At 37.3% G+C, this 17,623-nt stretch overlaps 1 protein-coding gene across 2 annotated transcripts in view; it reads left to right on the plus strand.

Moving 5' to 3' along the window:
- The window catches only part of SYCP1 (synaptonemal complex protein 1), a 108,610-nt gene extending 91,276 nt beyond the window's left edge, over positions 1-17,334 (plus strand). For both annotated transcript variants that reach the window (XM_075540321.1, XM_075540322.1), the window contains 4 exons: positions 3,209-3,388; positions 13,267-13,410; positions 17,013-17,102; positions 17,197-17,334. In XM_075540321.1, coding sequence (XP_075396436.1) covers positions 3,209-3,388; positions 13,267-13,410; positions 17,013-17,102; positions 17,197-17,334 — 552 coding nt within the window. The remainder of the gene's footprint in view (positions 1-3,208; positions 3,389-13,266; positions 13,411-17,012; positions 17,103-17,196) is intronic.
- The last annotated feature ends 289 nt before the right edge of the window (positions 17,335-17,623 follow it).

A 17,623-nucleotide genomic window follows, 5' to 3' on the forward strand; every position in this document is an offset into this window, starting at 1 on the left:
ATAGTGGGTTATGCACTAAGCTGCTGACCACAAGATTAGCAGTTCAAACTCACCAGCTGGTCCATAGGTGAAAGATGAGGCAGTTTATGCTTATAACAATGGAAAGACTTGGCAACCCAAAAGGCAGTTCTACTCTGTCTCATATGGCCATTGTAAGTCAGATCAACTTGATTGCAGTGAGCTTCCACCCCCCCACCCCCTGGCCCCTTTCAGTAGATCAGAAGTATGCTTCCTCTGATTCCCAAGAAGAAAAGGAAGGAAGAAGCTGGACTATACATGCCCAGGTTTCCCTTCCAACTTAATTAAATTATTGTGCAACCTTTAATGAAGTAGACAATACAAATATTCCTCTGCTAGGGTTTGTTCTCTACACATGGAAAGAAGCACCAAGTATGGGCAAGAAGAATAGCCCTCTTCTTCAGAAAGAATAGCATCTGAGGTCTTAAATAACTATGTTTTAAGTGTGGTGTCAGCTGAGTCCCACACAGAAGAAGCACCCTATCCTGTGTGAACCAAGTATTATAAATAATAAAATCCAAGTATGGTTGAGAGAACAGTACTACAGTTTAAATTTTGAACAAGTGTTTTTGCAGAAGGTTACATATGATAGTGAAAGTCCAAAATCTATTTTCAGGGTCCCTAGGTGGGAAAAAAATTACATACTTAATACACAGTAAGAGTCTCTTAAAGTCTCCACAGATGACATTTTAATTAAAATTAATCTGGAAGGTCGCAATCACGATAACCTGAGAATAGTTCAGTTATATGCTTTAGAAAGTGTTAGAATCTTGCCAACTTTGGGTTCAAAGAAAAGGAGAAAGGAAAGAAAAATTGAACCTACATTGGGTACTTTATACAGCCAGACATTATACTAGATACTTGAACTTGCTATTTTTTTGGAGAAATACTGTTTAATAAAATTAGCTAGCACAGTGAGTTGTAATCTTAAGAAATTGATGAAAAAATGTTATATTGGTTAAACACCAATGTTCTTATCTAAATATAGGAATTATTGTTAGTAGTAATAATATTAATATAAAATATAGGAATTATTAATATAATGAAATATAAACCTCTAAACCCACTGCCATTGAGTCAATTCTGACTTACAGTGACCCTATAGAGGACAAACTAGAACTGTTCCTGTGGATTTCTGAGACTATAACTCTTTGCAGGAATATGAAGTCGCATCTGCCTCCCAAATACAATGGATGCATCCATTCATCAAATATAATGTAGAGTTGTTTTGAGTCATGTACACAGAACTTCAGTAATATAGTATATCCTTTCTATTATGTCTGTTTAGTAGATTGACAGTTGACCTTTATTTCATATAGAGATATGGATAGATATGCTGAAAATAATGGGAAAATGATAAAAAAAAGATGGAAAGATTAGCTATACTTCATTTACAATTATACAACATGAAAATATTATAAGTCTTATGTATAGTAATCATTAGAATTACAAATTATTTCTGATTTGGGGCAAGTTACCTAACTTCAGTTTCCTACTGGTACAATGGGATTTTAAGAATATCCATCTAAAGTTGTTCTCACTTTCATTGCCATCCAGTTAATTCCAACTCACAGTGACCCTATAGAACAGGTATAGAAAGCTTCATCTTCCTCCAGGAGCAGCTGGTGGTTTTGAACTACTGACCTTGTGGTTAGCTGCCCACTGTGTAACCACTATGCCATGAGGGCTACTCTAAAGTTGTTAGGAGGATTAAAATGAGATAATGTATGTAAAGCATTTAAAATCATGCTTGAAATTGTAAGGGCCATATAGATTTTTTAACACAATAGAGAAAATTGTGAATGTTATGTATATATTTGAATTACTTGAAATATAAACTTCATAAAATAAATTTTAGGTAAATGCATTAATGATATAAGATGGGATATTTCAGTGTTCTATAGTGGGGTGAGTTTTCCTGTTAGTAGGAAAATGTCATTTTCAAGACATGGCCACAAGGTGGTGCCATGACTCTTATTTGCCATTTGCAGGCATTCTAGATGGATAAACAGATGATTTTGGAGGAAGTTTGTGTGACTCCTGACAAATCCAGAAAGCAAATGTAGAAATGTGTAGGAAAAAGAATACATAAATTCAACTCTGAAATAATGGTGCCAAACTTCCTATCTACTAAGAAAAAGATATTAGAACTGGGCTATAAACTTGCAGATCATCCATCTCATTTTAACCCTTGGATCTTAGGATAAATTGAAGCCCAAAGGTATTTGATGATTTACTTTAAAATCATCATGCAAGATTGAGATTAAGGTGAAATGAAAATACTGTTGACTCTTAGTCCAATGTTTTTTTTATAGTACATACAATTGCTTCCTGAGCATTCCATGTTTTTGTAATTTAATCATTTACTGAAAAGCGAACCATCAAACTTGTGAGAGCATTCTCTCTTTTCTTCACATTAGTGATACCACAGTTTTCATCAGAGAGATGTTGGTGACTGAAGGGAGTGATGAAAATAGAAAGTAACGAGCATGGGTTTTATGGAGGATCCTATTTAAGCAACTATTACCAGTTTTGCTAGAAGGGTAGGCCAGTTGCTAAAGAGAGCTTTCTATAACAGTAAGCGACTTAAGGAGTTTAAATAATACCTAAATGTTTTGAGTGAAAAAATTGCAATTTGCTTACTTTCAGAATTGAAGCAAATATTTTCGAATTTTGCTGAAAGTTTCTCTAATTCTTTACACTCATATTTTTTTTCCCTCACCCCTCTTGAGATGAAGAGGAGGGGAACAGCGATGAACCTGGTAGACAAAGAAATGTTGATATTTTATAATTGACTGAATTAAGAATGTATGTGAGAGGATGAGTTAAAATGAGAATAAGTTATCTATTTTGTAGGACTTGCTCTAACAACCTAGGAATAGAGATTTTTCTCTAGAGAACCCTCAGTTTTTAGTTATATCAAGAGCTGGCATATCACAGTTGTTTTCACAGCAACTCAGTGAAGACAGTGAAAAGTAGATACCATTTTCATCTTATGGCCTTAAGAAAAAGTAAAGTGACAAATAGGAGAATTGCAATTTATTCAATTTTATTCAATTAATAGTAAATTTTTTGTAAATTCTAGTTTGCTTTAGTGCTATTTCTACTAGTTGATATACTGTAACTTAAAAAAAACAATTAGAATAACATTTGATGATGGGATTTCCTTCACTTTTGTTGTACAATACAGAAAACACAGACATCTTTATTGGAAACGCCCGAAATGAGCCATCAGAAATTTGACTCTAAAGTTATTCCTTCACAGAATGTATCTAGAAATTTCATGTCATCTGATCATGGAAAATCCAGAGATAGAAGAAACTATTTGTGGACATCTACTAAAAGAACTTCATCTACACTAATACCAAAGGTTGGTTGCTACCATTTCTTTGATAGTAGTACCATTTTTGTTTAGAGTTAAATAAGAAGTTAAGTACAGGAAGGTTCTGGTATTATTTAAAAAAAATAAAGTATCTTTTGAATTCCTGATTTCTATGCATTAATACGAGGGTGTTTCAAAAAGTTTGTGGAAAAGATAATAGAATTTTTCCACAAATTTTTTGTGCACATAGATGCACACTATGTTGTTGTGGTATCAGCATGAAATGCTTTCATTAAAAAAAAAGTCACTGCCCATAATTACCCACAATCTCATCAGTCTATTCTCTAACTGGCTGACCATTCACTAGTGTTTAGGTCCTTGATGTGGGAAATATAGTTCTGATTTAACATTTTCCAGTATTATCTCATTAATCATTTCTTGCTGTTTATACCACCTTCACCTTATTTTGATTCTGGAGCCTTTTAAGATGTAGCCACCCTTCTTGGCGTAGGTGCCAATATAAAGGGGACCCAATCTTAGCTATATTCCACAATGCCCATTTAAAATTCAAGAGTCTAAACCTTGCCATACCAAATGACAGTGAAAGATACTTCACTTGTGCTTCCTCTTGCCTCTCTGCCATTCTTCTAGCTTTTGTTTCTTTTTCCTCAGTTCAGCCAGAACATATAAGCAAATGTGCTGGTGTCATAGTCCACCAGGGAATGGGATAATACTAGCTCCCCTCCTTGAGGACATTCCTAGTGTCTACAGCAGTAGTTCTCAACCTGTGAGTCGTGACTCCATTGGGGGCCAAACAACTCTTTCACAGGGTATCCGATTCATAACAGTAGCAAAATTACAGGTATGAAGTAGCAAAGAAAATAATTTTATGGTTGGTGAGGGTCACCACAATATGAGGAACTGTACTAAAGGGTCAAGGCATTTGGAAGGTTGAGAACCCTTGCCATAAGTGATCATTTCATGAGGGCAGGAATTGATCAGGACCACATCATAAATAATTTTTCTTAAATTAGGGATTACCATATTTCTGGTTTCCTTTAAAGGCAGCATTATCAGCTTATTGAAAAATAATTTAAATAACTTCCATGAGCCATTTGTTAATTCTAATCATAGTGTCATTAATTTAGCCAATGGTATAGAATTGAAAGTACTATTGGGAAAACATACAATTATAGGAAAGCTTCTTCACAAAGGCATTGAGCCGTAACAAACTATGCATGGCTTTGAGAAGAATGGGGATTCCAGAACACATCATTATGCTTCTATACAACCTGTACATCAATCTAGAGGCATTGTGGGAATAGAACAAGGGAATACTGCATGGTTTCAGATCGAGAAAAGTGTGCACCAGGTTTGTATCCTATCACTGTCCCTACTTAATCTGTATACTGAGCAAATCATCAGAGAAGCTGGACTATGTGAAGAATGGGTCATCTGGATTAGAGGAAGGCTTATTAACAACTGATATGAAGGTGATACAATGTTGTTTGCTATAAGTGAGGAGGACTTCACGCACTTGCTGATGAAGATCAAGAATTATAACCTTCACTATGGATTAAAATTCAACAGAAAGCCAAATTCCTCATAACTGGACCAATAGTAACATCATGAGAAACAGAAAAAAGACAAATTGTGAAGGATTTCATCTTGCTTTGATCCACAATCAATGTTCATAGCAGTATTCAGCAGATCAAATGACTCATTGCATTGAGTAAGTCTGCTGCACAACACCACTTTAAAATATTGAAAAGCAAGGGTGTTACTATGAGGACTAAGATTCATCTGACCCAAACCATCGTATGTTAATCACCTCATATACATGTTAAAGTTGGACCTTCAATAAAGAAGACTGAAGAAGAATGGATGAATTTGAATTATGGTGGTTGTGAAGATTATTGAAAGTATCAAGAACTGCCAAAAGAACAAACAAATTAATCTTATAAGAAGTATAGCCAGGGGGACAATACTGGAGACACAGTGTGGGAATTGCACTCGATTTGATCCCACCAACCAAGGCAAAACACTAAGGGCGTGCAACAGAACAGCAAGGGGAGCAGAGCAACGAAACCCCCAGAGAACACCACAAATAGACTTTGGGGCCAAGGCGGGGCACCCCATCGGACTCCACCGGAAAACACTCCTAAAGCCCAACAAACAGTCCTTGAACTAACTACAGGCTTTTCTTTTTTGTTGTTGTTGGGTTTTTTTTGGCATTGACTTTTTGTTATTTTGTTTTCTTTTGTTTTTCTCTGTCTTGTTTTTGTGCATGTTATTATCTCCGCAGGTCTGTCTAAATAAGATAGGCTGGATGAACAATCTGGAGGAGAAAACAACAGGACCTACGCTTTTGTGGGGGAGGGAGGGATCATGGGAGATAGGGTAGGGGGGGGGGAGGAAGTGGTGTTAACTAACCCAGGGACAAGGAACAACAAGTGATCCAAATCAGTGGTGAGGAGGGTGTGGGAGGCCTGGTAGGGAGTGATCAAGGGTAATGTAACAGAGAAATTAACTGAAACTCAAATGAAGGCTGAGCATGATAGTGGGACAGAGGAAAGTAAAAGGAAACAGGAAAGAACTAGGAGGCAAAGGGCATTTATAGAGGTCTAGATAACGGCATGTACATATGTAAATATATTTATATATGAGGATGGAGAAATAGATCTATATGCATATACTTATAGATTTAGTATTAAAGTAGCAGATGGACATTGGGCCCCCACTCAAGCACTCCCTCAATGCAAGAATACTTTGTTCTATTAAATTGGCACTCCACGATGCTCACCTTCCCGACACAATTGCTGAAGACAAATGTGGACATAAGCAAATGTAGTGAAGAAAGCTGATGGTGCCCGGTTATCAAAAGATACAGCGTCTAGGATCTTAAAGGCTTGAAGGTAAACAAGCGGCCATTTAGCTCAGAAGCAACAAAGCCCACATGGAAGAAGCACACCAGCCTGTGTGACCACAAGGTGTCGAAGGGATAAGGTATCAGGCATCAAAGAACAAAAAATCATATCATTGTGAATGAGGGAGGGAGAGTGCAGATTAGGGACCCAAAGCCAATCGATAGGCAACTGGACATACCCTTACTGAAGAGTTGCGGGGAGGAGATGAGCCACTCAGGATGCAGTATACCAATAATGAAACATAACTTTCCTCTAGTTCTTAAGTACTTTCTACCCCCCCCCCCCCAACACACACACACACACACACACACACACACTATCATGATCCCAATTTTATCTTACAAATCCGGCTAGACCAGAGAATGTGCATTGGTACAGATAGGAACCAGAAACACAGGGAATCCAGGACAGATGATCCCTTGAGGACCAGTGGTGAAAGTGGCAATACTGGGAGGGTGGAGGGAGGCTGGGGTAGAAAGGGGGAACTGATTACAAGGCTCTACATATAACCTCCATGGGGAATGGACAACAGAATAATGGGTGAATGGAAGCATCGGAGAGTGTAAGATATGACAAAATAATTTATAAATTATCAAGGGTACATGAGGGAGAGGGGAGCTGAGAGGGAGAGGGGAAATGAGCTGATACCAAGGACTCAAGTAGAAACCAAGTGTTTTGAGAATGATGAGAGCAACAAATGTGCATGACATGCAATGGATGTGTGTATGAATTTTGATAAGAGTTGTAGGAGCCCCTAGTAAAATGTTTTTTTTTTTAAAAAAGTATAGCCAGAATGCTTCTTAGAAGCAAGCATGGGGAGAGTTCTTCTTCCTTACCTTAGACATTTGTCAGGAGAGACTAGTCCATGGAGGGCATCATGCTTGGTAAAGTAGAGTGCAGTGAAACAGAGAAAGGTCCTTGACAAGATGGATGGACTTAAGTGGCTGCAATAATGGGCTCAAACATAAGAACAATTGTGAGGATGGTGCAGAACTGGGAAGTGTTTCCTCCCGTTGTACCTTAGGGTCATTGTGAGTCAGAACCAACTTGATGGTGTCTAACAGGAAAAATTTTGGACTAAAATGCACGGATGCGCACACAGGTGAAAACTCAAATAATTGAACACTGTTAAAGAAAGCAGTGAGGGTTAGAAACAAGGCCAAAATAGCTATAACACCCATTCATTCTGGTAGAACTATGTCTGTAGGACTTAGATATGTCACAAAAAGCAACGAGTATGAAAATAGCACGTATATGGTAGTCTTAGGTTGCTAATTATTGAACAATCTGAAGATTTGAACTAAAGTCCACCAACTTCCAAATCCATGATATTTAGATAGTAGTCTTCCATTGTTTCTCACACTGGGACGTTTCAGCTTTAAGCAGGTTTAAGTCCAAAGGAGTAGTTCAGTTCCTTTAATCTGTAAGAGGTGTGTTTAAGGTATAGTCAGCTTCTCTCATTGGGGTTTACAAATGACATAACTGATGTGGTCTATGAAGAATGGCAATGTACCTCAATAAGACAAAATCTAAAATCAAGGTAACCTCTGGCATCTAGCTAGGGTTACCCATGGCTGAAAGGAAACTTGGTCAAAATGAATGATTAATAACAATACTGAATTAATTTTCCCATTGGGAGTCTATATAAGTAATAAGCATTTTCTCTCAGGACAGCTTTCCCCTCCTTCCTGCCCCCTCTCAGGGACAGACATATCCCCCTCCTAGGGTTATGAATTCCCATTGAAATTCACTAAGCACCATTATAGTAGTGTCTTACTTTGGGGTGACTGTGTGACAGTGCTATACAGCATGAAGTATTTGGATATGCCTCTTCTCTCTTAATTAAAAGACTAACCCCAGTTAAGGTGAAGCCTTCGCGAAAAAATGTTAAGATATACAAATAAGGGAGTGAAAAATGGATTGTGAGCATTAGACATATTGTTTGGGAGACCAAATTAAATGATTACATGACCTTTTGTGTTAGGCTGGGTTGTCTAGAGAAACAAAACCAGTAACACTGATCTATGTATAACAGAGAACTATATATCAAGAAGTAATCATATCAAGAAGGCACCCCAGCCCAGTTCAACTCAATTCCATAAACCTATGCTAGCTGGGGCCAGATACACATAGCTGCAAGCTCATAACTCAGAAAGGGGAAGTGGGATACAGGGAGATCACAGGCCTGTGAAAAATCCTGTGGATCCAAGGTTGGTGGAAACATGGCAGGACACAAACAGCTCTCAGGGTTGGGGCCACCCCTAGAAGCAGACACAGACAGAGTCCCAGTAAAGTTCCAGCAAGGAAGGAAGGTAACTGGCAAAGAGATGGGAGATGTTCTCAGGTTCTCCCAAGGGGAGATAGCCTCAGGCTGTGACCTGATTGACAGGTTAGACAACTCTGCCTCTGCACTTTAAATGAAATTCAAGTTGCCATAAAATTTCACTGTCTTTGTCTTGGTGTTTGTTTGTTTTTTAATCATTTTATTAGGGGCTCATACAACTCATCACAATCCATACATACGTCAATGTGTAAAGCACATTAGTACACTCATTGCCCTCATCATTCTCAAAACATTTGCTCTCCACTTAAGCCCCTTGCATCAGCTCCTCATTTTTCTCTTCCCTCTCCCCTTCCCCCTCTCTCATGAACCCTTGATAATTTATAAATTATTATTTTGTCATATCTTGCCCTATCCGATGTCTCCCCTCACCCACTTTTCTGTTGTCCGTCCCCCAGGGAGGAGGTCACATGTAGATCCTTGTAATCAGTTTCCACTTTCCAACCCACCCTCGCTCTATGCTCCCAGTATCGCCACTCACACCACTGGTCCTAAAGGGATCATCCACCATAGATTCCTTGTGTTTCCAGTTCCTATCTACCAGTGTACATCCTCTGGTCTAGCCAGACTTGCAAGGTAGAATTGGGATCATGATAGGGGGTTGCGGAGTTGGAAGCATTTAGGAACTAGAGGAAAATTGTATTATTCATCGTTGCTACATCACACCCTGACTGGCTCGATTCCTCTCGAGACCCTTCTGTAAGGGGATGTCCAGTGGCCTACAATGGGGCTTTCGGTTCCCATTCCGCAATTCCTCCCTCATTCACTGTGGTAAGATTTTGTGTTCTGATGATGCCTGATATCTGATCCCTTCTACACCTCATAATCACACAGGCTGGTGTGCTTCCTCCATGTGGGCTTTGTTGCTTCTGAGCTGGATGGCCACTTGTTTACCTTCAAGCCTTTAAGACCCCAGACACTATATCTTTTGATAGCTGGGCACCATCAGCTTTCTTTGCCACATTTGCTTATGCACCCATTTGTCTGCAGCGATCATATCATGGAGTTGAGCACACGATACGTTTTTTTGTTCTTTGATGCCTTATACGATACCTTTGGCACCTCGTGATCACACATGCTGGTGTGCTTCTTCCATGTGGGCTTTGTTGCTTCTGAGCTAGATGGCCGCTTGTTTACCTTCAAGCCTTTAAGACCCCAGACGCTATATCTTTTGGTAGCTGGGTACCATCAACTTTCCTCACCACATTTGTTTATTTACTCACTTTTTGTCAGCGGTTGTGTCGGGAAGGTGAGCATCATAGGATGCCAATTTAATAGAAGAAAGTATTCTTGCATTGAGGGAGTACTTGAGTGGAGGCCCAAAGTACTCCATGTCCTTCTACCTTAATGCTGAACCTATAAATATAGGAACATAGATCTATTTCCCCGTTCTAATATATAAATATATTTACATATGTACATGTATTTATGTAGACCTCCCAGCTTTTTCCTCTATTTCCTTTGACTTTCCTCCTGTCCCACTATCGTGCTCACTCCCCACCAGCGTTTCAGCAATGCCTCTTGGTTACATTACCCTTGATCATGCCCTACCAGGCCTCCCACACCCTCCTCACCACTGATTTGGATCACTTGTTGTACCCTTGTCCCTGGGTTAACATCACTTCCTTTCCCCCCACCTTTCCCTCTCCCATGTTCCCCCAGAACTGTCGATCCCGTTGTTCTCTCCTCCAGATTGTTCGTCCAGCCTATCTTATTTAGACAGACCTGCGGAGATAATAACATGCACAAAAACAAGACAGAGCAAAACCAAGCAATAGTATACAACAGAACAACAAATTAATGACAACAAAACAAAACACAACAAGAAAGAAAAGCTTGTATTTAGTTCAAGGATTCTTTGCTGGCCTTTAGAAATGTTTTCCAATCCAGTCTGTTGGGGGCACCACACCCTGGCCTCAAAGTCCACCTTCAGCATTCCCTGGTGGGACTTTGTCACTCCATTCCCTTGCTGTTCTGTTGCACGCCCTTAGTGTTTTGCCTCAGTGTGGTGGCATCAGATTGGGTGCAATTCCCACACTGTGACTCCGGTGTTGTCCCCTGTAGGGATATGGGTCTGTGAGGGCCGTCATGTATCATAGTGGGGCCAGCCATGTGGTCCTCTCTGTGGACTGACTGCTCTAAATTGGAACATCATCCTCAAGGCCTAGTGGGCCAGGATGTGCTCCACTCCTCCTCCCCCTTCATCTGCTCCCGTGTGGTCCGATCAGATATGTCCCTCTCCCGGAGCTGCAGATTCAATGCCGTCCTTTGAAATAAATTCTTCTGGCGGGGGGTGGGGGGTGGTGGGAGAGGCAAGTATTCACTTAGTAGTTGGGATTGGGGCCAGCCCCCCCTCCCCCCAGACCTCTCCACTGGTTCCCTAGGTTATTGTTCCTATAGTTATGGTCTTAAACAATATTGCCTTTTTGTGACCAGTTTGCTAGTTTGTCACACTGTGGTGGTGGTGGCTTGTATGTTGCTGTTATCCTGAAAGCTATGTCACTAGAATCTCAAACGCCAGCACATCACTTTGTCTCACCTATTTTGGACATGTCAGAGGATACCAGTCCCTGGAGAATGACATGCTTGGTAATGTAGAAGGGCAGAGGAAGAGAGGAGAGAGATTGACATAGTGCCTGCAACAATGGATTCCAGCATAGGAACAGTTGTGAGGATGGTGCAGGAGTGGGCAGGGTTTTGTTCTGTTGTGCATAGGGATGCTATGAGTCAGGATAGACTTGAAGGTACCAATTAACAACTACTTTGATCAGTGTAATGGTCCATCCTTATCGTAAGATGCGCTGAAGTTTTATCAATTTTTTAAAACAATGCATAGTTTTTCATTGTGTGCACGTACCAAGGTTGCTTTAGCCATTGTTCTACTGATGAGCTTTTAGGCTGTTTCCAACTTCTTGGGCTATACTTGTTTTATAATTTTTTAATTGAGTGATCATCATTTTAGATAATACATATAATGTGACAAGTCTGAGAATCAAAATGTGACAAGTCTGAGAATCCCCTTTCTCTCTAGGGTTTATTGGCTTTACTTCTTTTTGTAGCTATTATTTAGTCTTTTTTTCTAAATTAACTCAAGATTCTGTAAATTTTTTTTGTGAGTACACCTTTAAAATATCTACAAAGCTTAATTTTCAGTTAAGGGATTTTCTTAGGCAGAGATTCCCTTAAATACCTAGAATAAAATTTTTTTCCAGTTTTTGCTGAGAGACTATGTGTGTGTTGGACGACATTTTCAGTGCTCAACCTAGGTACTTGACAACTCTACTTTAACCCTCAGTTCTCACTTTTGCAAAACTTCAAGGTAAACCAGAGGCCGAGAACTAAGGGCTTCTCAAGCTTTTTTTGAGTGTGAAACAACTCTATGTATATATATAGCCTTCTGTATTTCTGACTCTTTCTGTTAGAGCTTTTCCAAGTCTCTAAAGATGTCTCATTTTCCATGTTAAAATTTTTTTTTTTATTGATTGCCTCCAGAGTTCCTGGTAGAGTAGTTGGTTAAATGCTAAACAACTATTCGCTGAAAGGCTGATAGCTCGAATCCACTCAATCAATGATTTCTTAAAAGATAGGTATGGCCTATCTTCTGAATGCCTTGGAGAAAACCCTACTTTGCAAACAACAGTTCATCATGGGTCAGAATTGACTGGGCTACTAACAATGGCATTGTTTGTTTCAACTGGGAATCATTGTTTCTATCACCTGCAAAGTTACATTTGCCTATAATTATTTTCACTAAATTCTACACTCTTGCTATCCCTAGAGAAGAGGAGCTTTTGTACTGGGCAAATTCAATTCAGGTCAACCTTGTAAATGGAATTTTTTAGGAACCAAACTAATACATAGTTAAAATTATGACAATTTTGTGGGGATGAGTCTTCCTAAAATTTCTAACCCTGTTCTACTTGGTTTGTCGATTACCAGGCTGGTTAGGAATGTGAGCTTTTATTTCAAACCTACTGGAGATCTGGGGATAGGACTAAGGAAAGTTAAACATCACAGAGCTTTGCTTTACTGAAATTCAGCGGTTCTTGAACAAATACTCCCCCTCGTTTTTAATTAATTTCTGAAGTTTTGTAGAGTTGGCACTGATAATTTTAATGATATTTCTATTATTCTTATAGAGGGATGGTGAATCTTTGGAATTCCATATATGCTGTTTTCGCTGATAACAATCTTTAAATATAATCACTTATCTTAATATTTAAATATAGTTTTAAATTATAAAAATTATAAAAAACAAATATATACATATGTAAAACCAAAATAAGCAAACGTCTTTTCTCATAAGATATTGATAATTTTTGCAGAGAGAGCAAAACTCAGTTTTTTTCTTAATCATGATTTGAAAACTTAAAAGTCACTTTTATGATTGTCGACTGCTGAAAGTAGAGTTTCTTTCTACTATTCAGTAAGCTGAAGGGGGGAAGGATAGAGAGGCTACTATTGTAAACTTTTTTTAGGAATAGCTTATGATTTCTATATCAAAAGAATTTGGACTAAATTTTTATCCCAAAGTTCTGTCTCATATGCCTGATAGTAATATGGAAACCTCTTTATTGTTAAAACATCAAATTGCCTTGAAGTTTTTGTTAAAAATATTTTATTTCACATGAATATTGTATTGTGTTTCTTTTTTATAGGCATATACTGTGAAGACACCAACAAAAGTAAAAATGCAGGCAAGAGAAAACCAAAATTTACCTACTGAAGAAAGTAATAAGAAGAGAAAAACAATCTTTGAATTTGATATTAATTCGGATAGTTCAGAAGCAACCGATCTTTTGGTAAAAAATATTTCCAACAAGTACATTTATTACTTGTCTACATTATTTCTTGATATATGTATATAATATATGGACCCTGGTGCCTAATACTTAAACATACAGAAATACGGTACCTACCATATTGTAATATAGATGCTACACTTTTGCAATATTTTAAGGAAATCAGTGTTCAAACAATTAGTTCCCATATTTCCAAAAATATGGCATTTTGAAAATACTGGATATAACACCACATTCTCTTTTTTGTTTCACTATAAGAAGGGTAAGATGAATAGTTTTAATCTTGCTACAGCTAATTCTATCATGGGTTTCTTTTATATATTATACTTGTTCCTTTGTTTTACATCACTTGTTCATAGATATGTACATTAGCTTACAAACTTCATTGTTATATAATTTTAAGAGTTAATGCATTAAGGACGGCATATTTAAGGATCCTATTCTAAAACCTTATACCACTAAGTAATCATTAACATGAGTCAGTTATTTGATAAAGTCGCAATGATGGATTTTTGAGAACAAGTTAACCTAAATTTATTTAATTAAAAAAAAAACTTCACACTAAATGGAACAATGAAACAAAAGTTTTAATTAAAAAAATCCCAGTAATTTGTTTTATTAATCTTACGCCCTTGCAAAATCTTTCAAGCATTTCCACTGCTTTTTGGCTCTCTATTTCCATTTGTTCTGGAATAATATTTGGAGTCTTGTTAAACTTTTACTCCAATGCCCTTGATATATAGACATGATTGGTATATAAAATGATTAACATTTTGATCATTAAAATTGTGTTTCAGGCATTTCACATAGATTATTTCACCCATTTTTTATGTAAGTCATGGTGTAACAGTCTAGACCACAGATTCCCAAACGAAGTTGACCTATTACCTTCGAAGTACTCTCCATTACACTTAATACATTTGTCAAATCTTACTTTTCAGAAAACAAAAATTACTCAGTGTTTCCCTGCCAATTAAAAACTTAAAAAAAATTTTTTTTTACCAAATGTAGCTCTCTGTTTTTGCAGGTGCCAGAATCATTCCAGTCCCTCCCAGGAGGAGGTTTTGCTCATTTTAGACAATATTATCTTTATTTTAAAGTGAATAAACTGAGTCACACAAGTACCTTGTTCAAAAATCACATAGCTAGTATAAAGGTATAGAGCCAAAATTTGAACATCAGTACTCTGCTTCATAACCCATGTTTATCACTATACTTAATATACTTAAATCACTATACTTGACTGCTTGTTCAAACTGAAGTCCATATGTATAAAAATATAGTGAGAATTAATAGAAAAGGCAGGAGACCTGAAATAAAGCAATACAGATTACAATACCAGATATTTTTTAGCAGTGTGAATTTAAGCCAGTTTCTTAGTTGATCTTAAGACTCATAGTGATTCAGGATTATTTTGTTTTTTTAAGACTTGACAACACAACAAACATAATTCAGTGCTCACTCCTCACTTGTAGACATGGTTAATTTCTAAAGATCCAGTTGTTATGCAAAAAATTTAACATTTTGTGAAAACTGAGGATGACTACAACAGATCACAAAATAGAGGATAACTAAACTACATTATTATATAACCAGCAGATTATGAGGGGCACCCCCCAAAAACTGGAATTTTTTCCAAACCTGTATTTAAATGTTTTTTTATAACACAACCTTATTACCTTCAAAGAACTCTCCATTACACTTTATACATTTTTCAAATATATGATTCCATTCTTGGAAACATTTTCAAACTCATCTGTTTAGATGGCTGATGACACTCCCTCGTTTTTTTCTTTATTTTTTCTACATTCTCAAATCACTCCTTTTATGTCCCTTGGCATCTTGGCATATGTGGAAACAAAAAGAAGTCACACGGAGTGAGGTCAGGTGGTGAGTAAAGTGTGTGGGCCAAGAGACAAGCTGTTTTTTGCCAAAAACTGGCATACTGGAGATGGCTGTGTGAACAGATGAATTGTTGTGGTGGCAAATCCAGACCTCCATAAATCAGGCCTTTTTTGTTGAAAACTGTTAAGCATTCTTTTCAAAACCTCTAAATAGAAAGTTTGATCAAAGTCTGACCTAGTGAAATGAACTCCAACTGCACGCATTTTTGTACATTAGGGAAGTTGGTGGGCTTCCAGAATGAGATTTGTCATCAATCAACATTTCACCGTTTTTGAAATAAGAAAACTAATCATGCACTTGAGTTTTTCCCATAGTTCGTCCTTGTAAGCTGTGTTCAACATCACAACAGTTTTGAGCAGGAAATAAAATTTCACAGCCACATGCTGTTCTCTGAAATTGGTCCTAACTAAAAATGAGTTTCAAGCGAAATGGCTAATTACAAAAAAATTCCGTGACCAGAGAGAACCTTCCTAGTCAACACCACTGGGCACACTAACTCAGAGCTTGTCTCTTGATGCTTGGCCTAGTGAGAAAATGCACACTATGAAAGCTGGGCCTAAAGTAGCCTTTTCTGGTTTTTTCTGGGTACCCTCTCTTACATCATTACATAACTGTAAAATCACCTATCTGTGGCCCAGGTGGGCTGACACATAACCCTAACTATCTCTAGTAAGGTTATTTTCACCTCACACCTCAGTATATTAACCAGCAGTATGTTGTTAAAGCAAAAAATAATTGGATAGATTTTTAAAAATTTTTTTCCAATTAAAAACTTCTACTATTTATTTATTTTATTTATACTTAAGATCACTTTATTGGGGCCTCTTACAGCTCTTATAACAATCCATACATCAATTGTATCAAGCATATTTGTATATATTTTGCCATCATTATTTTGTAAACATTTACTTTCTATTTGAGCTCTTAGTATCAGTTCCTCCTTTTTTACCCATCCTCTTGACTCCTTGATAATTATAAATTATGATTTTTATAACATACACCAACTGCTGTTTCCATGTTCCCCGTGGTTACTTCACCCTTCCCCCTCCCCCCCCACCTGTCCCTTACACTCCTGGTATTACTACTCCCATTTCTGTACCTGAGGGGTTTATCTGAACTGGATTCCATGTATTGTGAGCTCTTACCTGTACCTGTGTACATGCTCCAGCCTAGCCCACAGAGAAAGGCAAGATTAAGGTCATGATAGTGGGGGCTGAGGAAGTCTCAACCAGAGGAATATTTTGTGTTTCATCGGTGCTATACTTCATCCTGGTTGACTCATCCCTTACTTGCGACCCCTCTGTGAGGGGATGTCCCATTGTCTACAGATTTTTCGGGATAGTAGATTTTTTGTTGTTATAAAAGGTGAAATGTCAGATAATGAGATAGTTGATAAGTGATTCATTATAGAATCCCAAATGGTTGTTAAACTAGTTTAAAACACATTTAACTACCAGCTGAAGCTTTTAGTGTATTATGTAACTTTCTTAACTGTAGAAATTACATTTTGGTCCAGGTCCTTGCTTGGTATATTGAGAGATTTTAAAAATCATCTTTATCATCTGCTTTTCTCCTACTGTCTTTCTCCTCATTTCCTCTTTCTCTTCTCTTCCTCAAATATAATATGTAGACAAAAATCTTAAAATATATTATTAATGATGGTAATTCTCATTGAATTTTTTTTTGTTTTCTTGAAGAGCATGGTTTCAGAGGAAGAAACATTTAATAAAGTATACAAAAGTGGTCATTCATCAGCTTCTAAATTTTGTGTCACAACACCAAAACCGGTAACCTTTAAATTTTATTTTAGAAAGTAAATTTTAAAAGTTGGACTTTTTTGTTAACTATGTACATTAAATCTTTATTTTATTTTGTATTCAGACTCCTTCATCTTCAGCAACCTCTGGATCAACATTGAAGTTTGGAACTATGCGAAAAATACGTGAGGACCAGTGGACTGCAGTTGCTAAAATGGATAGGAAGAAAAAACTAAAGGAAGCAGAAAAGCTATTTGTTTAATTTTAGAAAATCAGTGTAACTAAGGCGCCTAATGGCAAAAAATTTATGGTTATTTTTTATTTTCCAAAGAGCCAACTATATCTAGAAGTTCTTAAAAGCTTTTCATGAATAAAATGCTTTATTTTTTCACTTTGGCCTATAGTGAGATTATATCTTACTCCATAAATTCTATTGTATTTAGATAGTTAGATTATATTTTACTGTTGACTTTTCTTGTATTCATTAAAAACTTTTTACTAAGTTTTCAAATTTATAAAGTTAATCTTTGAATTCTAGGAACATTATTGAG

This window comes from Tenrec ecaudatus, chromosome 1 (genome assembly GCF_050624435.1).
Source record: "Tenrec ecaudatus isolate mTenEca1 chromosome 1, mTenEca1.hap1, whole genome shotgun sequence".
In the NCBI taxonomy this organism is placed as follows: domain Eukaryota; kingdom Metazoa; phylum Chordata; class Mammalia; order Afrosoricida; family Tenrecidae; genus Tenrec; species Tenrec ecaudatus.